Source organism: Bubalus bubalis, chromosome 3 (assembly GCF_019923935.1).
Source record: "Bubalus bubalis isolate 160015118507 breed Murrah chromosome 3, NDDB_SH_1, whole genome shotgun sequence".
NCBI classification, from domain to species: domain Eukaryota; kingdom Metazoa; phylum Chordata; class Mammalia; order Artiodactyla; family Bovidae; genus Bubalus; species Bubalus bubalis.
Window position 1 is genome coordinate 146,186,220 of NC_059159.1, and position 18,172 is coordinate 146,204,391.

Consider the following 18,172-nt stretch of genomic DNA (forward strand, 5'->3'; position numbering starts at 1 on the left):
TGGGCTTCCCTGGGGGCTCAGTGGTAAAGAATCTACTTGCCAATGCAGGAGACACAGGTTCGATCCCTGGTCTGGGAAGATCCTTGGAAATGGCAACCCATTGCAGTATTCTTGTGGGGGAAGTCTCAGGGACAGAGGAGCCTGATGGGCTATAGTTCATAGGGTTGCAGAGTTGGACATAACTTAGCAAGTGAACAACAGCAGCAAAGTTGAAGGGGAGTGGCTGGACCTAGAGCAGGGGTGAACCTGCCAAGGGCTCTCTGAGGCTTGTACCAGCTTGTATTTCCAACAGCTGTGTGCCCAAAGAGCTCAGCTGCTCTCAGATGCCCAGTGGTTCGAATGATCCATCTTTTTATTTTAGCCCTTCTGGTGGGTGTGAAGTGGTATCTTGTGCTTTTAATTGACATTTTTCTGGTGACTCATGGTGCTTTACACATTTTCATGTACTTATTGGCCTTTTCTGCATCTTCTTTTGTGACTTTTCTTATGTCTTTATTGTTGAGATATGGGAGCTCTATCTATATTCTGGATGTAACTCCATGTCAAATGCACCTATTGAGAATATGTTTGTGACTTACTTTCTAAAACAAAGTATCGCTTTTGATGAGCAGAACGTGTTTCCATGTTATTGTCTTGGTGAAATGGTAACTTTTTTTGTATTTACTGTTTCATTGGGTTGCAGAATATCTTATTCTTAAAATACAGAGCTTTAATTTGCAAGAGCTCTTCCTTGATTGTTCCTATTTAAATAGAAGCTGCTCTTATTTATTTGTGTCAAGCTCTTGGATTTTTATGAGGACATGAACTAGATTTTGGGGGAAGTTGATTTTGTGCCTGAATTGCTTGTTTTTCTGGAATCAGTCTTGGTGTAGCTCTGCTTTGTTGGTGATTATTATATCCAGTCCCACTTGTACCTGGAGTGTCTGATGACAGTTTATTGAGGTGGGCCTGGTGGGTGGGAGAATGCCTAATGGGCACAGTGCTACTTGGGATAGAGTTCCTTAACCAGCTAATCTTGTCATGACCCCAGGGCCCTTCTCTTCTTTTGGATTGGTTGGAGTCTGGCCTGATGTCCTCTGGGGTCTTTCAAAGGACCTGAGAGGTCTTGGGCTGTGTTTTTTTCAGCTCTGATTTCTTCTTCCTAGAACTCCTCAAAAACTTGATGGTTTGTGTTCATTTGTATTTATGTTTCCTTCTGAGAGTTCTCCTGGTGGGAAGGTGAAGCGTGGGCTGTGTAGGCTGATTGGGCTGTGATGGAGGAGACACTGGAGGCACATATTCAGGCTTGGGGAGAAGGCTGTGCTGGGGCTTCTAGGGGTAAGATTCACCCATGAGGTGAAGTTGAAAACAACAGAACTCTTGGGGTTGTTCTGAGTGCTCTCTGGTGGGAATCCATTGGAGGGATTTAAGAAGGGAAGGGCCAGGATCTAGGCTGCAGAGGAGGGATGAAGACAGGTGGCCGGGTTGGTGGTGGATTGGATCTGGGTAATGCTGGAGCAGATGAATCAAGGGCAAGGAAGGTGCTTGGTGTGTGGGACTGTGCTGAGGGAGTCCGTGGCTTCCTCCCAAGATGTGGCTGGGCATACTTATGGGTGACACCCCAGAGGTGCCTCCCCGCACCGTGATGGTGGGGTTATAGTTCCCTACTTAACCTTGCGGTCCCCGCTCAGCGCTTGAGGTGCAGGTGCTCCCAGGCCCCAGTGAGTGTCTTCCGTGCCCTCTAGCATTGATGCAGATGTGGCTGGGACTCTACTATTCTCTGCCTCTCATGTCATTGTTTCCTTGTTTTCTGGATGTCATTGTTTCCTTGTTTTCTTGTCATCTGCTGTGGTTGTGGACATGTCCTCAAAGTTATGTGTAAATTAGAAGTAAACAGATGCTTCTTTCTTTTACTAATACTCAGTAAGTGGGTGTGGAGGGAGCAAGGTTTCAGAGGTTTTTTTCTTTTTTAAATTTCGATATAGTTGCTTTAAAATGTTGTATTAGTTTCTACGGTACTATGAGGTGAACTGACTGTATGTATGCACATATTCCCTCTGTCTCGGCCCTCCCGCACCCATCCCACGCGCCTAGGTCACCACAGCACGCTGAACTGAGCTCCCTGCACTATACAGTAGGTTCCCACGAGCAATATGCATGTCAATCTCCACCTCCCAATTCAACCCACTCCCGCTTCCCCTCCACCTCCCCATGTCCACAAAGATTCTCTACATCTTTATCTCTGTTCCTGCCTTGTAGATAGGTTCATCTGTCCTGTTCTGCTAGATTTCACATATATGTGTTAATATACAGTATTTGTTTTTTTCTTTCTGACGTACATCACTCTGTATGACAGATTCTAGGTCCATCCATATCTCTACAAATGACCCAGTTATGTTTCTTTTTATGGCTGAGTAGTATTCCATTGCAGAGAAGGCGATGGCATCCCCACTCCAGTACTCTTGCCTGGAAAATCCCATGGATGGAGGAGCCTGGTGGGCTGCAGTTCATGGGGTCGCTAAGAGTCGGACACGACTGAGCGACTTCACTTTCACTTTTCACTTTCATGCATTGGAGAAGGAAATGGCAACCCACTCCAGTGTTCTTGCCTGAAGAATCCCAGGGACGGGGGAGCCTGGTGGGCTGCCGTCTATGGGGTCACACAGAGTCGGACACGACTGAAGCGACTTAGCAGCAGCAGCAGCAGTATTCCATTGTATATGTGTACCACATCATCTTCTCTTTTTTTCTTGGCCACACCATGGGGAGTGTGGGATTTTAGTTCCCCAAGCAAGGATCAAACCCATGCCCCCTACAGTGGAAGCATGGAATCCTAACCACTGGACTGCTAGGGAATTCCCCTGTGCCACATATTCTATATCCATCCGTCTTCCATGTTGCTTCCATGTCCTGGCTATTGTAAATAGTGCTGCAATGAACATTGGGGTGCCATGTGTCTTTTTAAATTGTGGTTTTCTCAGGGTATATGCCCAGTAGTGTGATTGCTGAGTCATCTGGTAGTTCTATTTAAAGTTTTTTTAAGGAACCTCCATACTGCTCTCCATAGTGGTTGTATCAGTTACATTTCCAGTGCAAGAGGTTTCCCTTTTCTCCATACCCTCTCAAGCATTTATTGTTTGTAGATTTTTGATGAAGGCCATTCTGACAAGTGTGAGGGGATACCTCATTGTGGTTTTGACCTGCACTTCTCTAAAAATTAGTGATGTTGACCATCTTTTCATATGCCTCTTGGCCATCTGTATGTTTTCTTTGGAGGAATGTCTATTTAGGTCTTCCACCAGTTTTTTGATTGGGCTGTTTCTTTATGTTGAGCTGTGTGAGCTATTTATATATTTTAGAGATTAATCACTTGTCAGTTGCTTTGTTTACAAATATTTTCTCCCATTCTGGGGGTTGTCTTTTTGTCTTGTTTATGGTTTCCTTTGCTTTGCAAAAGCTTATAAGTTTAATTAGGTCCTATTTGTCTATTTTTCTTTTTATTTTCATTAGTAAAGGAAGTGAGTCAAAAAGGGTGTTGCTGTGATTTATGTCAAAGAGTGTTCTTCCTGTGTTTTCCTCTAAGAGTTTTATAGTATCCAGTCTTAAGTTTAGGTCTTTATCTATGTTGAGTTTATTTTTGTGTATGGTGTTAGGGAGTGTTCTAATTTCATCCATTTATATGTAGCTGTCCAGTTTTCCCAGCACCACTTATTGAAGAGACTGTCTTTTCTCCATTGTATATTCTTGCCTCTTTTGTCATAGATTAGGTGACCATGGGTGTGTGGGTTTATCTCTGGGCTTTCTGTCCTGTTTCATTGATCTGCATTTCCGTTTTTGTGTCAGTACCATACTGTCTTGATGACTGGAGCTCTGTCGTATAGTTTGAAGTCAGGGAGCCTGATTTCTTCTGCTCTGTTTCTCTTAAGATTGCTTTGGCTCTTTGGGTCTTTTGTATTTCCATATAAATTGTAAAATTTTTTGTTCTAATTCTGTGAAAAATGCCATTGGTAATTTGATGGGGATTGCATTGAATCTATAGATCGCTTTGGGTGGTAGAGTCATTTTCACAATATTGATTCTTCTAACCCAGGAGTGTGGTATCTCTCTCCATTTGTTTGTGTCATCTTTGATGTCTTTCATCAGTGTCATATACTGATGTGTACTCAGTTTCTGAGTATAGGTCTTTTACCTCCTTAGGTAGGTTTATTCTTAGATATTTTATTCTTTTTGTTGCAATAGTAAATGGGAGTTTCCTTGATATTTCTTTCTCAACTTTTGTTGTCAGAGTATAGTAATGCAAGAGGTTTCTGCACATCAATTTTGTATCCTGCAACTTTACCAAATGCATTGATTAGCTAAAGTAGTTTTCTACTGACATCTTTAGGATTTTCTGTGTATAGTATCATGTCATTTACACACAGTGCCAGTTTTACATCTTCTCTTCCAGTTTGAATTCCTTTTATTTCTTTTTCTTCATAGCTAGGACTTCCAAAACTATGTGTTTTGTTGAAAAAAAAAAAAATATATATATATTATATATATACATATAATAAACTATGTGTCTCTGTTGAATAATAGTGGTGAGAGTGGACATTCTTATTCAGTCTGTTTCTGATGTTAGAGGAAATGCTTTTAGTTTTTCACCACTGAGAATATTTGCCGTTGGTTTGTGATATACGGCCTTTATTATGTTGAGGTAGGTTCCTGCTATGCCCATTTTCTGGAGAGATTTTATCATGAATGGATATTGAATTTTGTTAAAAGCTTTTTCTGTCTCTATTGAAATGATCATATGGTTTTTATTCTTTAATTTGTTGATACGGGTTTTTGCGCTGATTGGTTTATGTGTATTGAAGAACCCTAGGATAAATCCCACTTGATTATAGTGTATGATCCTTTTTGTGTGTTCTTGGATGCTGTTTGCTAGTATTTTGTTGAAAATTTTTGCCTTTATGTTCATTAGTGATATTTGTCTGTAATTTTCTTGTTTTGTGCTTTTTTTGTCTGGTTTTGGTATCAGGGTGATGGTGGCCTTGAAGGATGAGCTTGGCAGTGTTCCTTCCTGTGCAGTTTTTGAAAGAGTTTGAGAAGGGTGGGTGTTAGATCTTCTCTAAATGTTTGATAGAATTTGCTTGTGAAGCCATCTGGCCCTGGATTTTGTTTGTCAGAAGATTTTTAATTGGAGTTTCAATTTCATTACTTGTAATTGATCTGTTTAAAACAATTTTCTATTTCTTCTTGATTCAGTCTTGGGAGATTGTACCTTTCTAAGAATTTGTCCATTTCTTCCAGGTTGTCTGTTTTATTGGCCTATAGTTGCTTGTATAGTCTCTTATAGAGAAGGAAATCGGAGAAGGTGATGGCACCCCACTCCAGGACTCTTGCCTGGAAAATTCCATGGACAGAGGAGCCTGGTAGGCTGCAGTCTATGGGGTCGCTAAGAGTCGGACACGACTGAGTGACTTCACTTTCACTTTTCACTTTCATGCATTGGAAAAGGAAATGGCAACCCACTCCAGTGTTCTTGCCTGGAGAATCCCAGGGTCGGGGGGAGCCTGGTGGGCTGCTGTCTATGTGGTCGCACAGAGTCGGACACGACTGAAGTGACTTAGCAGCAGCAGCAGAGAAGGAAATGGCACCCCACTCCAGTATTCTTGCCGGGAGAATCCCATGGACAGAAGAGCCTGGCAGGCTACAGTCCATGGGGTCACAAGAGTTGGATACGACTTAGCAACTAAACCATCACCATAGTCTCTTATGATCGTTTGTATTTCTGTGGTATTAATTGTAATTTCTCCTTTTTCATTTCTAATTTTATTAACTTGAATTCTCTCCCTTTTTTTTCTTGATGAAACTGGCTAACAATTTATCAGTTTTGTTTCTTTTCAAAGAACCGGCTTTTAGTGTCATTGATTTTTGCTATTATTTCATTCCTTTCTATTTCATTTATTTCTCTTTGATTTTTATGATATCTTTCCTTCTACTAACTTTGGGTTTTGTTTGTTCTTTTTTCTGTAGTTGCTTTAGGTATAAGGTTGTTAATTTGATATTTTTTTTGTTTCTTGAGATATGATTGAATTATTATAAACTTTCCTCTTAAAACTGCTTTTGCTGCATCCCATAGATTTTGGGTTGTCATGTTTTTGTTGTCATTTATTTCTAGGTATTTTTACAATTTTCTCTTTGATTTCTTCAATGATCTCTTAGTTACTTAGTAGCATATTATTTAGCCTCCATGTGTTTGTGCTTTTTACAGCTATTTTTCTATAATTGATTTCTAATCAATTGGAGCTGGAAAAGGTGCTTAATATGATTTTAATTTTCTTAAACTTACTGAGACTTGATTTATGACCTAAGATGTGATCTACCCTGAAGAATTTTCTGTGTGCATTTGAGAAGAATGTGTATTCTGTTGCTTTTGGGTGGAATATCCTCTGAGTATCAGTTAAGTCTGTCTGGTCTGTTGTGTCATTTAAAGTTTGTGTTTCCTAATTTATTTTCTGTCTAGATGATCTGTCCATTGGTATAAGTGGGATGTTAAATCCCCCCACTATAATTGTAATCCTGTTGATTTCTCCTTTTACTGCTGTTAATATTTGCCATATGTTTTGATGTGCACCTATGTTGGGTGCATAAGTATTTACAGTTGTTATATCTTCTTCTTGGATTGATCCCTTGATCATTATGTAGTGTTCTTCCTTGTCTGTTGTAATAGTCTTTACTTTATTTAAAAATCTAATTTATCTAATTGCTACTCCAGCTTTCTTCTGATACCCATTTGCTATAGAACACCTTCTTCCATCCCCTCGCTTTCAGTCTGTACGTGTCTCTAGGCCTGAAGTGGGTCACTTGTAGACAGCATGTATACAGGTCTTGTTTTTGTATTCATTTAGCCAGTCTTTTGGTTGGAGCATTTAATCCATTTACATTTAAGAGAATTATTGATATGTGTATTCCTATTGCCATTTTCTAATTGTTTTGGGTTTGTTTTTATAGGTCTTTCTCTTTCCTTGTGTTTCCTAGAGAAATTCCTTTAGCATTTGTTGTAAAGCTGGTTTGGAAGTGCTGAATTCTCTTAGCTTTTGCTTGTCTATAATGCTTTTGATTTTTCCATCAAATCTGAACCAGATCCTTGCTAGCTAGAATAATCTTATTTGTAGGTTTTTCCCTTTCATCATTTTAAATGTATCTTGCCACTCCCTTCTGGCCTACACAGTTTCTGCTGCAAAATCAGCGGATAACCACCTTTTGGGGATTCCCTTGTGTGTTATTTTTTGCTGTTCCCTTGCTGCTTTTAATATTTTCTTTGAATTCAATTTTTGTTAGTTTGATTAATATGTGTCTCAGTGTGATTCTCATTGGGTTTGTCTCCTTGAGTAGGGAAGTCTCTGTGCTTCCTGGACTTGGGTGGCTATTTCCTTTCTCATGTTGAGGAGGTTTTTGACCAATCTCTTCAAATATTTTCTCAGACCCTTTCTCTTTTCTTCTTCTGAGACCTCTATAATTTGAATGTTGTTGTGTTCAGTAATGTCCCAGAGGTCTGTGAGTCTGTCCTCATTTCTTCTCATTTTTTTTTTCTTTATTCTGCTCCTCAGTAATTATTTCCAGCATTTGCTCTTCCAGCTTACTTATTCATTCTTCTCAGTTATTTTGCATTGATTCCTTCCAGTGTATTTTTCATTTCAGTTGTGTTGCTCATCACTGTGTATTCTTTAGTTCTTTTGGGTCCTTGTTAAACATTTCTTGTATTTTCTTGATCCACGCCTCCATTCTATTTCCAAGATTTTGGATCATGTTTATTACCATTCCTCTGAATTCTTTTTCAGGTTGGTTGCCAAGGTTTTTACCTTGCTCCTTCATCTGTAACATATTTTTTTTTTTTTTTGGTCGTCCCATTGTTTTTGATGGGCAGGGCTGTGTTCCTGTCTTGCTGGTTATTTGACCTGATTAGTTCAGCACTGGAGTTTGCAGACAGTTGAGTGGAGCTGTGAGTTGGTGCTGAGATGAGGACCTCCGGGAGACCTCACGCTGACTGATTTCCCTGTGACCTGCAGTTCTCTGTCAACTCAGCAGTTTGGACTTGGCGCTACCACCACAGGAGCTCAGGCCCAAGCCCTGGCCTGGAAACTAAGGCCCAGTAAGCCTTAAAGTGCAGCAAAAAGAAAAAGCAAGCAAGCAACAAGCAGAAAAGAACAAAACAGTACCAAACTATAAAGTGAGGTAAAATTAGGAAAGTAAAAATTATATTTAGCGAAATAACTCTAAAAATTAAACAAGAAGACAAAATAAAACAGAACGATAACAGCAAAAAAAAAAAAAAAAAGGCAAAGGAAGAAAATAAAGCAATTTAAAAATTAATTAGAAAAAGAATAAAAGTAAAAGATAAAGACATAAAAATAGGACTTCCCTGGTGGTCCAGTGGCTAAGACTCTATGCTCCCATTGCAGGGAGCCTGAGTTTGATCCCTGATTGGGGAACTAGTTCCCACATGTCACAACTAAAAATTCCACTTGCTGCAAGGAAGGTCAAAGATCTCGCTCTCGCATGACACAGCTAAGACCTAGCACAGCCAAATAAATAAATAAAAATAAGTAATTATTGAGAAAAAATAAATAAAATATTCTCCATGCCTCCTCTTCCTGTGTTTTTCCTTCTACTGGAAGCTACAGCCTACCCCTGCCTCCCCAGTGGACCCTCCAAGACCTCCAGATAGGTCTCTGGACCTGCTTTGTCATATCTACATGTGTTGCTCACTAGCATCTGTTCCTGAAGCTGGCCTGGAGCACACATGCCATGTAGGCCAGCTGGGGCGTAGGCCTCCACTGGTGTGCCCATAGGGGCTGGCGTAGCCAGGGAAGAGGCCCTGGAGGCGGGTGGCATCCGGCTTGCCTGTACCTACATGGCCAGAGGAAGCCCTGTCAGGGGCGGGACTTGGGCTGCCAGTACTGTGTGGCTGGAAGAGGCCTTCATGGTGTGAGGGCTCAGGACTGGGATCCACACAGCTGGAAGAGGCGTGGGGGCTGGACTCAGGCCCAAGATGCAGGCGTCTAGAAGAGGCCTGGGGTGGTAGGGGGGCTGGGTGGTCTTAGGCCTGAGATCTGTGCAGCTGTAGGGGGCCCCAGTGGGTGGTGGGGCTTTCAGGCCCAGGACCCCCACAGACTCACCGGGGCTGAGTGGGCAGAGGAGACACTGGCTGTGTTCCCCTCTGATTCCCAGACTCCCAAAGGTCCCTCCCTGTCCTTGCTGATCCCTTGGTGGGGAGTGGGCTCCTCTGAGTGCGGAAACCTTCCCTGTCCTCCAGACACCCTCAGTGGTGCCTGTCTGGTCCCACCGCCACTCTTCTTCTCTCCCTCCCTCCCACGTCCTACCTGGTTGCTCAGGGATTCCTCCCGCCCCTTAGGTGTCCGGGGTCCCGCACCAGGGCCTTGTCAGTGCCCTAGTTCTGAGCAGATGCAAACTCTACATCTTCCTACTCCGCCGTCTTGATGCTGCCCCTCAGAGGTGTTTTTAGGGAAAAAGCACATGAGCATTACAGTGTGGGGTTTGGAGGTGTCTCTGATTCCCAGAGACCTTTTTGCTGAGCTTCTTGAGCAGGGAGAAGCTAATTTGAAATCGATGAGATATCAGGGTCTGATGTTCCAGATGTTGGAGAACCGTGAACAGTTGTGCTGGCTTTATGAATCAGAGGCCTGTCCTGCTCTCTGTGGGTAAAGAGGGGAAGGACTTGGAACTGGGTCAGATTTCCCTCAACCCCAGATGTCTAAGTCCTTTCTTCCTGCTGTGCTGTGTGTTAAGAGCCGAGAGAGCAGCCTGGCAGAGTCCTGGCCCCGGCTCCCTGGAAGGCCTCTGCCTGAGGCTGTGCCAAGTGTCCCTCTCAGTCTGTGTGTGTTTCTCTCTAGGACCGGAAGCTCACCAAACTGGAGAGGCAGCGGTTCAAGGAGGAGGCCGAGATGCTGAAAGGCCTGCAGCACCCCAACATTGTGCGCTTCTATGACTTCTGGGAGTCCAGTGCCAGGGGGAAGCGGTGCATCGTGCTGGTGACCGAACTGATGACCTCGGGGACACTGAAGACGTGAGCATGCTACCCACCCAGCCAGTTGGGGCCTTGGGGTGGGCTTGGCCTGGGGCTCAAGAGTTGCAATGGCTGAGGCCCCGGGCCTGCGTCTGCTTGGGGTGGTCCTGGCTGGTGTGGCCAACAGCCCTTTCTCAGAAGTGCCCCTGTTTGGGGAATAAATACACAGCCCTCAGCAGCTGGGGGCCCCTTCCCCACACGAGCCGTGGGTGAGCCACACCCCCACCTGCAGGTATCTGAAGCGGTTCAAGGTGATGAAGCCCAAGGTTCTACGTAGCTGGTGCCGGCAGATCCTGAAGGGCCTGCTGTTCCTGCACACCAGGACGCCCCCCATCATCCACCGGGACCTCAAGTGTGACAACATCTTTATCACTGGGCCCACAGGGTCTGTGAAGATCGGCGACTTGGGCCTGGCCACCCTCAAGAGAGCATCCTTTGCTAAAAGCGTGATAGGTGAGCCCATCTTGTCTCTTCATGCCCCTGTGCTTCAGGGCACCTCCCCACCTGCCAAGGATCACCATCCTGCAAGTGCTGGCTCTGCTGCCTGTGCCCCCGATGCCTGGCTGCAGCCCTGGATGCCCCGTGTGTGAGTCCCTTAGCTGTGTCCCTTGGGTGCTGAGGCTGACTGGCACCCAAGGGCCTGTGGACACTAAGGGTGCTTGGGTGCAGGAAAGAGATCTGGAGGACAGAAGAATGTGGGGACTTTGTGGTCATTGAGGCTGGAGCTGCCTTCAGTGGACTGAGAAAGGGGAGGGTGCCCCAGATCCCAAGACCCACAGAGGAAACCTTTGGGGTAGTTTGGGGTATGGAGTGAGCATGAGGGGTGTGGGGGCTCAGGGATTTCATGTGGATGGCAGCTTGCTGGCTATTAGCCTGCATTTCTTATCCTCCTCAGAGAAGCTCCTCTGTGGCTGTGGCTGTCGTGAGGACATGGTCTGCAGTTCATGCCAGCCCCATGTGGTCCTGCACACAGCAGGCACTGTGTCCACCAGAGCTGCGGGGAGCCCTTCCTGGGTTTTGTAAAAAATGTGCTTGGAGGGGCTGTGGGGCAGCCATTTATAGGGTTCAGGATGTCGGAAAGTGCCGGTGAGCTGCAGGGTCAGGTGGCTGTAGGGTATGGCTCTGGAAGTTTGGATCAGGTAAGATTGGGAGAGGCTCTCCTCCATGCCATGATGTGATGGCTTCTTCCCACATAAGCAAGATGAGAGGGTGATTAGGGCTTGGCAAGTTCATGGTTTTGTTGTATGGTTGGAGACAGAACTTGACTTGTTTTGTGGAAAATGGAACTGCTGGGAATCTGGAAACTTCTCTGGCAGGCTAGTGGTTTTGGAGTGTGACAACATCTGGGACAAGGTAGCCACCCGGTGTCCTGTGGATGTGAGGCCTCTGGCCGAATAGGGGAGCTGAGTGGTGATGCAAGGGTTGACTCAGGCCTCAGTTCCCTATCTGTGAAATGGGTGGAGCAGGTGAGGGCCTGGCTGTGGGACCCAGGGGTTTAGGGGATACACCACCAAGCCTCTGAGCTGCTAAAGGTGTCCAGGCAGGCTTTGCAGATTTGGCCTTGGAAGTTAGGGCTGCTTTGACAGCTCTTTTTCCTCTTGGAAATGGACTTTGCAGTTGCTGAGTGATGTGGTGGGGTGAGATGAAGCCTGCGTGTTTCTGGAGGCACAGTGAGCCCCACACAACGTCTGGCTCCACAGGGCTCCCTCATCACCCCACCTTTTGCTCAGCTGGAGCCCTCGAAGCTCCATGCTCATTGTAAATGGAGGCTGATCAGCACATTTAAACAGGTGGGCAGCAGGGCCCTGTCCCCAGCAAGGGGCCTCAGCTGAGTGGGGGTCTGTGGTCAGGTGAAGGACCCCCTAGGCCTGTGAACAAGGCTTTTCCCCCCATGCTGTGTCCAGGGTACCTATGGGGGCCTTTGATACTGTGGACCCATTCTAGGTGCAGCCGTCAGAGGTGTTGTGCAGATAAGATGTGGTTTGAGATACCTGGTGGCGGCAGCCTCCCAAAGGCTCCCCATGACCCTGGTGGGGTTTGTCCCTGAGGGCCGCTGGGGTCTGATGCCGTCATGGTGTGCTCTCACTGCGTTTGCATTGGCCGGGCCCTGAGTGGGTGGAGGTGAGGTCGGCACGGTCCTTCCTGCAGGTGTTCACAGCCATGGAGGCTGCAACTTGGGGGATGCAGAGCTGTGGGGCTTAGGAGGTGCACCCAGAGGTCCCTGGACACGTGTGTATGGGTGCCAGCATGCACACATTCTTCTTAACATTTAGATTTAAACAGTGTTGTAAGGAAAGAGAAAAAAGTTCGGTGTCCGTGGCCCTCACACAGGTGCAAAATTGGCATCACCCACCATCCCACCTTGGAGCTGGGCCCCCCACACACCCACTGTCCACTCTACTCCCACAGAGTCAGAACATCTTGGGTCCTTGGGGTATTTCTTGCAAAGCAGCATTTCTGGTTCCCAAGGGTCTCAGAAGAGACTGCGCTGAGTGATCAGGAGTCCTGAACAGGTACGTTGGGTCCTCTCTGAGCCGGCTTTGCTCCCAGCTGCTTGCCAGCAGCCCTGAGGCTCCTCTCTCTTATCCTTGTAGATGGACATGGCCAAATGCCCAAATTTTCAGTATTATCGTATGGTTCAAAACCCCAAAAGGATGAAAAATTGCCAGTGCAAGGTCCCTTGAACTCCAGTTCTCGCTCTATTCATCATTATTTCTGATGGAATCTTCGAGAATTCTTTATGCATGTGTGTAACTCAACTTGACATAGATTCTTGTGTTTTCCATTTTTTACCCAAACTTAACTTTTTTTTTTTTTTTGGTAAATATATAATACATCTTAAGTTGAAATTATGGGTAAAGGAGAAAAAATTAAAATCACCCTTAATCTGCCTGCATGCCAGATACCCTCAAACCTCATGCTTTTTAACACACTAGTTTGTACTGTTTTACATCTGCTTTTTTAAAAAAAACTGGAACGTTTTGAGAATCTTCCAAGGTCAACAAAGATGGAGAAGTTGAAATTAAAAGCAGTCTTATTGAAATTGATGGCCCCATTTCTTTGCATTCAGCTTGACAGATGCTAAGTTGGGCCTTTTTAAAAAAAAATATATAAAAAGAGTTTGTGATTTTGAAAGCAAATATTTGTTACAGAAAAATTACAAACACCAGACTAAAGGAAAAAGCCATAAGCCCACCTTCTAGATGAGTCACTTTGTCTGTGCTTATTGTTTTATATGGATGGTCAGCATGCATGTACAGTCATATATTTTGCTTATTTTACTCAGCCTATGTGAGTCTATCATGTCCTTAAAAATTCAGAGTAAGCTTGGTTTTAAAATTTCTTGTGCTTAGAATGGATGGGCAGTTCTCACCGTAACACGTTGCTGGTACCTGCCAGATGATTGGCACCTGCCCAGCTGTCCCCAGGCAGCCGTCTTTAGTGAAGAGAATCACTGTGCTGACTGATGCTCTGCTTGACTAGGGACATGGGGGCCTTTCTAGGCTTTTACAATTTACGAAGGTCTGTGGTGACCCCAAGTTTTTGTCTGCTCTGGATTATCTGGGCCTGTAGCCAGGAGGGATATGCTCAGACTTCTGCCTCCTCAAAGAGAGGCATCTCCATCATTTCTGGCACAGACCCTGTCTTCTGGGAAGCAGTGGTTTCCCAGCTCTGTGATCAGGGGATGGCGCTATAAACTGATCCACCGTAGAATTGGGAGGGTATGGGGAGGGCGGATTTGGGGAAACTTCTATCAGTAAAGCAGAATCCTGTTTGAATCCTGGATTCTAGAACCAATGGCAAGGAGCATGGGGGCAGGGCCCGTCCTGGCTTGTGGATGGGGGAGGAGGTGTGGGACTCTGAGAGAGGCCCAGGGGTCTCCGGGGCCCAGTGACCACTGACCCTGCGTCTTCTGCTCCCGGGTGCAGGTACCCCCGAGTTCATGGCACCAGAGATGTACGAGGAGCACTACGATGAGTCTGTGGACGTGTACGCCTTCGGGATGTGCATGTTGGAGATGGCCACCTCAGAGTACCCCTACTCAGAGTGCCAGAATGCCGCCCAGATCTACAGGAAGGTCACCTGTGTGAGTCCACCGGCCACTGTGATGGGCTGGCTGTGCGCCCCACGTTGAGCTCTGTGTGCTTTGTAAAATCCTCACAGGAGCCATGTGAGGAAGGGAAGGAAGCCGTTTTACAGACAGAGAATTAGAGGACGAGTAGGGGGTCTCCTAGCTTCTGTGGAGTAGCAGCAGTTGTAACGTGGGCTGTGGGTGGACCCTGGAGCCTTCACTAGGGCCTCAGGCAGTGCTGCGGGCTGGAGCACCAAAGGAGCCTCTCCAGGAGGCCCAGGCCACCTGTGCATAGAGACCCTCCTCTGTGCCACCTGGAGGCTGCTGGCCCTCCCACCTTCTGGCACGTCCCTAGACTTTGATCAGATGGTTTCAGCTCTGAAAACACCATCCTGTCCTCCCCCTGTGGCTGTCCTGCTGGGTGGGGAATGCAGCAGGAGCATCCAGCCCAGGGCAGCTGGGGCTGTGCCTTTTCTGGGCCCTGGTGCCTCACTGTCCATCTGTACCTGCAGGTACCAGGCCCCACCACCCAAGTGCTGGCTGCCTCTCCCCAACCCCAGCCCCCACCTCCCTGTAGCCTCCTCACTTCTGCAGAAGCATGAGGTGCCATGGCTCTTGGAACCCTAGAGCACCTGCCCTTATCCCGCCCTCTACTTTGAGCCCTCCCCGCAGGTCACAGCTTGTTTCTGTCCTTTAAGTCTTCATTTTCAGTTATCTATCAGCCATTTTTTTCACTCTAAGCGCCTCCTGTGTGCTGCTGAGGGTGCAAGGTATGAAGAGAGAATCCTTGGTTAGTGGCGCTAGTGGGTGTGGGTCAGATACCCGCAGAGGTGTGCTGCTCCCCCAGAGGTGCTGACCAGAGAGGTGACCCATCGGCCATGGGCAGGTCCTCCAGGGGGACAGGGAGGGACTCAAGGGAGATTAGGGCTTCATTGCCAGGTCTTGGAGGAGCGCTGGGGCCCAGGGTGCAGATGGAGCTGCTGCTGACCTTGGTCCTGGTTGTGTGTGTGGATGGGGTGGTGGTCCCTCTGTTGGGCTTGGGGAGACAGGGACTGAGACTCCTGGGCACATACTCCTTAGCCACCTGGGTTCTTTCAGCAGCAACTCTGCCCCCCATTTAGGCCCTGGGAAACAGGACACTGGTCAGGGTCCCAAGGCTCCTATGTGGACCCATGTTGGTTTGAGTAAAGCAAGGCCCTACCTACCCTGCCTCCTTGAGGAAATCTGATGAAAGGTGCATTCCCTGATCCTTGGTGTTTCCTCTGTTTGCCATGACACCCTCGTGCTCTGGGTCCTCTGGGCCCTCACGCCATACCCACACGCTGGTCCAGCCTCCAGCATCTGCTCCAGTCCTTGCAGGGTCTTGGTTCCCTTTGTTCTCAGCTGCCCCAACTCTGTGCTTCTGAGCCCAGAGATGTGAACCCCTTCAACCTTGTTCTGGCACATTCTGCCACAGCCTTCCAGAGATTTAAATGATGCTGTATGTGCACCCTTACCAGTATTTATAGTTTCTCAGACCACTGGTTCCCACCCCTGTTAGGACTGTGGCCTTTCTTTCTGGCATAATTAAATTTCTTTTTCTGTTGGCTTCAGTGGAGTAACACGGGGGTCTCATGTTCAAGGAGGACCCCTTGCCCACTTTTAAAGCCAAGGGCTGTGTCTGTTACTGCACAAACTCCCCTACATGTCAGACACAGCATGACCCATTGGTTATGGCCAGCTGTCCTAGGCAGGAGTTTGCTGGGCACTTTGGGGCCTCACCTGCACTCCCAGGGTGCACCTCCCCTCTCCCCCATCCCTCTCTGTGGGAAAATGTATGCTTCAAAAAAAAAAAAAGCCAGGACGAGACCTTTGAAGACAGTCTTTTTGAAAGAGGAAGAACATGATGGTTGAGCCCTCACTCTGTTCCAAATCTTCAAAGGCCAGGATCCCCTCCACCCAAACCCCTCCCTGGGTAGATTGCAAATAAGCCCTGCCATCCAGCCCCTGCTTCTCTTGGAATCCCATCTGCTTGTGGGATCGGAACTCTGCTCCCCCCATGCCTCTGGCTGCACACCCCTGGTACCCGCTGGCTTTCTGGTCCGCTTTAGTACACGGCCACCTCCTGCTCCTGCTGCCTGAAGGTCATCTGATCTGGCCGCCGGCTGTGGACCTTCCTGGTGCAGATGCTTGTCTGCAACCCGCTCCAGCCACTAGGCCTTGGAAGTCAGCCCCGCCTGTGACCACAGTGTGGCCAGAGTCTCTGGTGGCCCTTGGCCAGCAACAGTGACCACAGAGTGACTTCTGCATCCTCCAGGGAGGTATGACAAGAAAGGCCAGCTCTTTAGGGTTCCTTGTCCAGCCTCTGAGACCCTCTGGGCAGCTGGCCTGGGAGGTCCTGCCTGGCTGGTGTGTGGCCTTGGGTAGGTGTGCCTTCCCCCACACCCACCTCCTCTGTGCAGTAAGAGTGCAAATGCTCCCTTGTGCGGAGCTGGATTGGGTAGAGCGAGCATCCTTCATGTCTGTTCCGAGTTTCCCGAGTCTTTCTCATCCTCAGACCTCACTACTCCCAGTAACCCTTCAGTGGGGCCTTACAATGAAATGATGCCCCTGCCCTCCAACCCCAAACAAGCCTCTTGCACTTCCCATTTTCTCTTCTACTGGGGTGAGTGTGAAGTGAGCAAGAAACAGATCCCAATTCGATGTCAGGTGACTCTGCTCATGTCATCTTCAGGGCATCAAGCCAGCCAGCTTTGAGAAAGTGCACGATCCTGAAATCAAGGAGATTATTGGGGAGTGTATCTGCAAAAACAAGGAGGAAAGGTGAGTTCCCAGGCAGCGCTGGATCTGGGCTGTTGCTCTGCCTGAAATCACATCCCAAGAGAAGGCGAGAGTTGGGAGACAGGCCACTTCAGGCCACAGGCATACTGGGTTCCAACAAGCCCACTGGGCAGTTGGAGGGCAGCCCCTACCTGACTTCTGCTGCCTGGAACACACTCCCTGGCTCTGGGTACTGTCCTAGAGTCCCCATCCCCTTTACTGGCTGCTTCTCGCCCACCCAGCCTGGAGTGTGGGGGCTGCTGGGGCCTCATTCTGCCCTTGTTGCTTTTTTTCTGTGTTGTCCCTGGCAAGCCTATCCCTCCCCCTGGTCTGGAGGACACCCCCATGCCAGGGTTCCCATCGAGCCTCATCCTGCCCCGCTCTCTCAACTCCAGGCTATGTCTTTCATGCACGTGTTGTCTGACCCATTTCAAAGTCCCACATTCAAGTCAGAGCCCTCCAGATGCCCCCAGACCAGCTCCCTCCTCAGATCAAGGCCCTTCCTTCCTCAGCTGGGTATGTGTTCTGAGCCTTCCTCCTTCCTTCCTCCTTTCCTTCCCCCTCTCTCTTTCCTCTTTCCCTCCCTCTCCCACCTCTCTGCTCCTTCCTCTCTCTGTCTCTCCTTTGTTTTCTCCCTCCTTACTCTCTCTTCCCTACTCCTTCATACCTTCCTTCCTTCCCTCCCATCAACCCTCTATTCCTCCTCCTTCCTCCCATCTCCTCCCCCCGCTTCCTCCTCCCCTGCTCTCTTATCCTGCCCATTCCCCACCTTCCCCATTCCTCCGTGTCTCCCCTTAATACCTCTTCCTCATGGCAACCCACTCCAGTATTCTTGCCTGGAGAATCCCAGGGACAGAGGAGCCTGGAGGGCTGCTGTCCATAGGGTCGCACAGAGTCGGACTCGACTGAAGCGACTTAGCAGCAGCAGCAGCACCCCCTCGTATCCCCTCTCTGCCCTTGCACAGCCAGCTCATGCCTCTTCCCCCATGTTACTGTGCCCAACGCTGACCACTGTCCTTTCTGTCATCTTTCGTGTAGGGGCCTGTCCTGATCTCTCAGGCCTGTCCTGATCTCCTGAGTCTTCTCTTTTGCCCTCTGCATGTTATGTTTCTTAAAGAGAAAATACTAAAAAACTGTGAACTATAGCTCACATCAGAAAAGTACAGAAACCATCTCCCAGACCAGGACAGAGCCCCCAGGGGCTGTGCCGTCTGTGCCCCTAGGGGCCCTAACTTCTGGGCTTCCCCGGG

General features: G+C 47.7%; 1 protein-coding gene across 8 annotated transcripts in view; it reads left to right on the forward strand.

Annotated features, from left to right (window-relative positions):
* Window positions 1-18,172, forward strand: part of WNK2 (WNK lysine deficient protein kinase 2) — a 142,598-nt gene that overhangs the window by 34,580 nt on the left and 89,846 nt on the right. For all 8 annotated transcript variants that reach the window (XM_045165135.1, XM_045165134.1, XM_045165136.1 and 5 more), the window contains exons 3-6: window positions 9,879-10,051; window positions 10,284-10,504; window positions 13,981-14,138; window positions 16,837-16,925. In XM_045165135.1, the coding sequence (XP_045021070.1) occupies window positions 9,879-10,051; window positions 10,284-10,504; window positions 13,981-14,138; window positions 16,837-16,925 (641 nt within the window). The remainder of the gene's footprint in view (window positions 1-9,878; window positions 10,052-10,283; window positions 10,505-13,980; window positions 14,139-16,836; window positions 16,926-18,172) is intronic.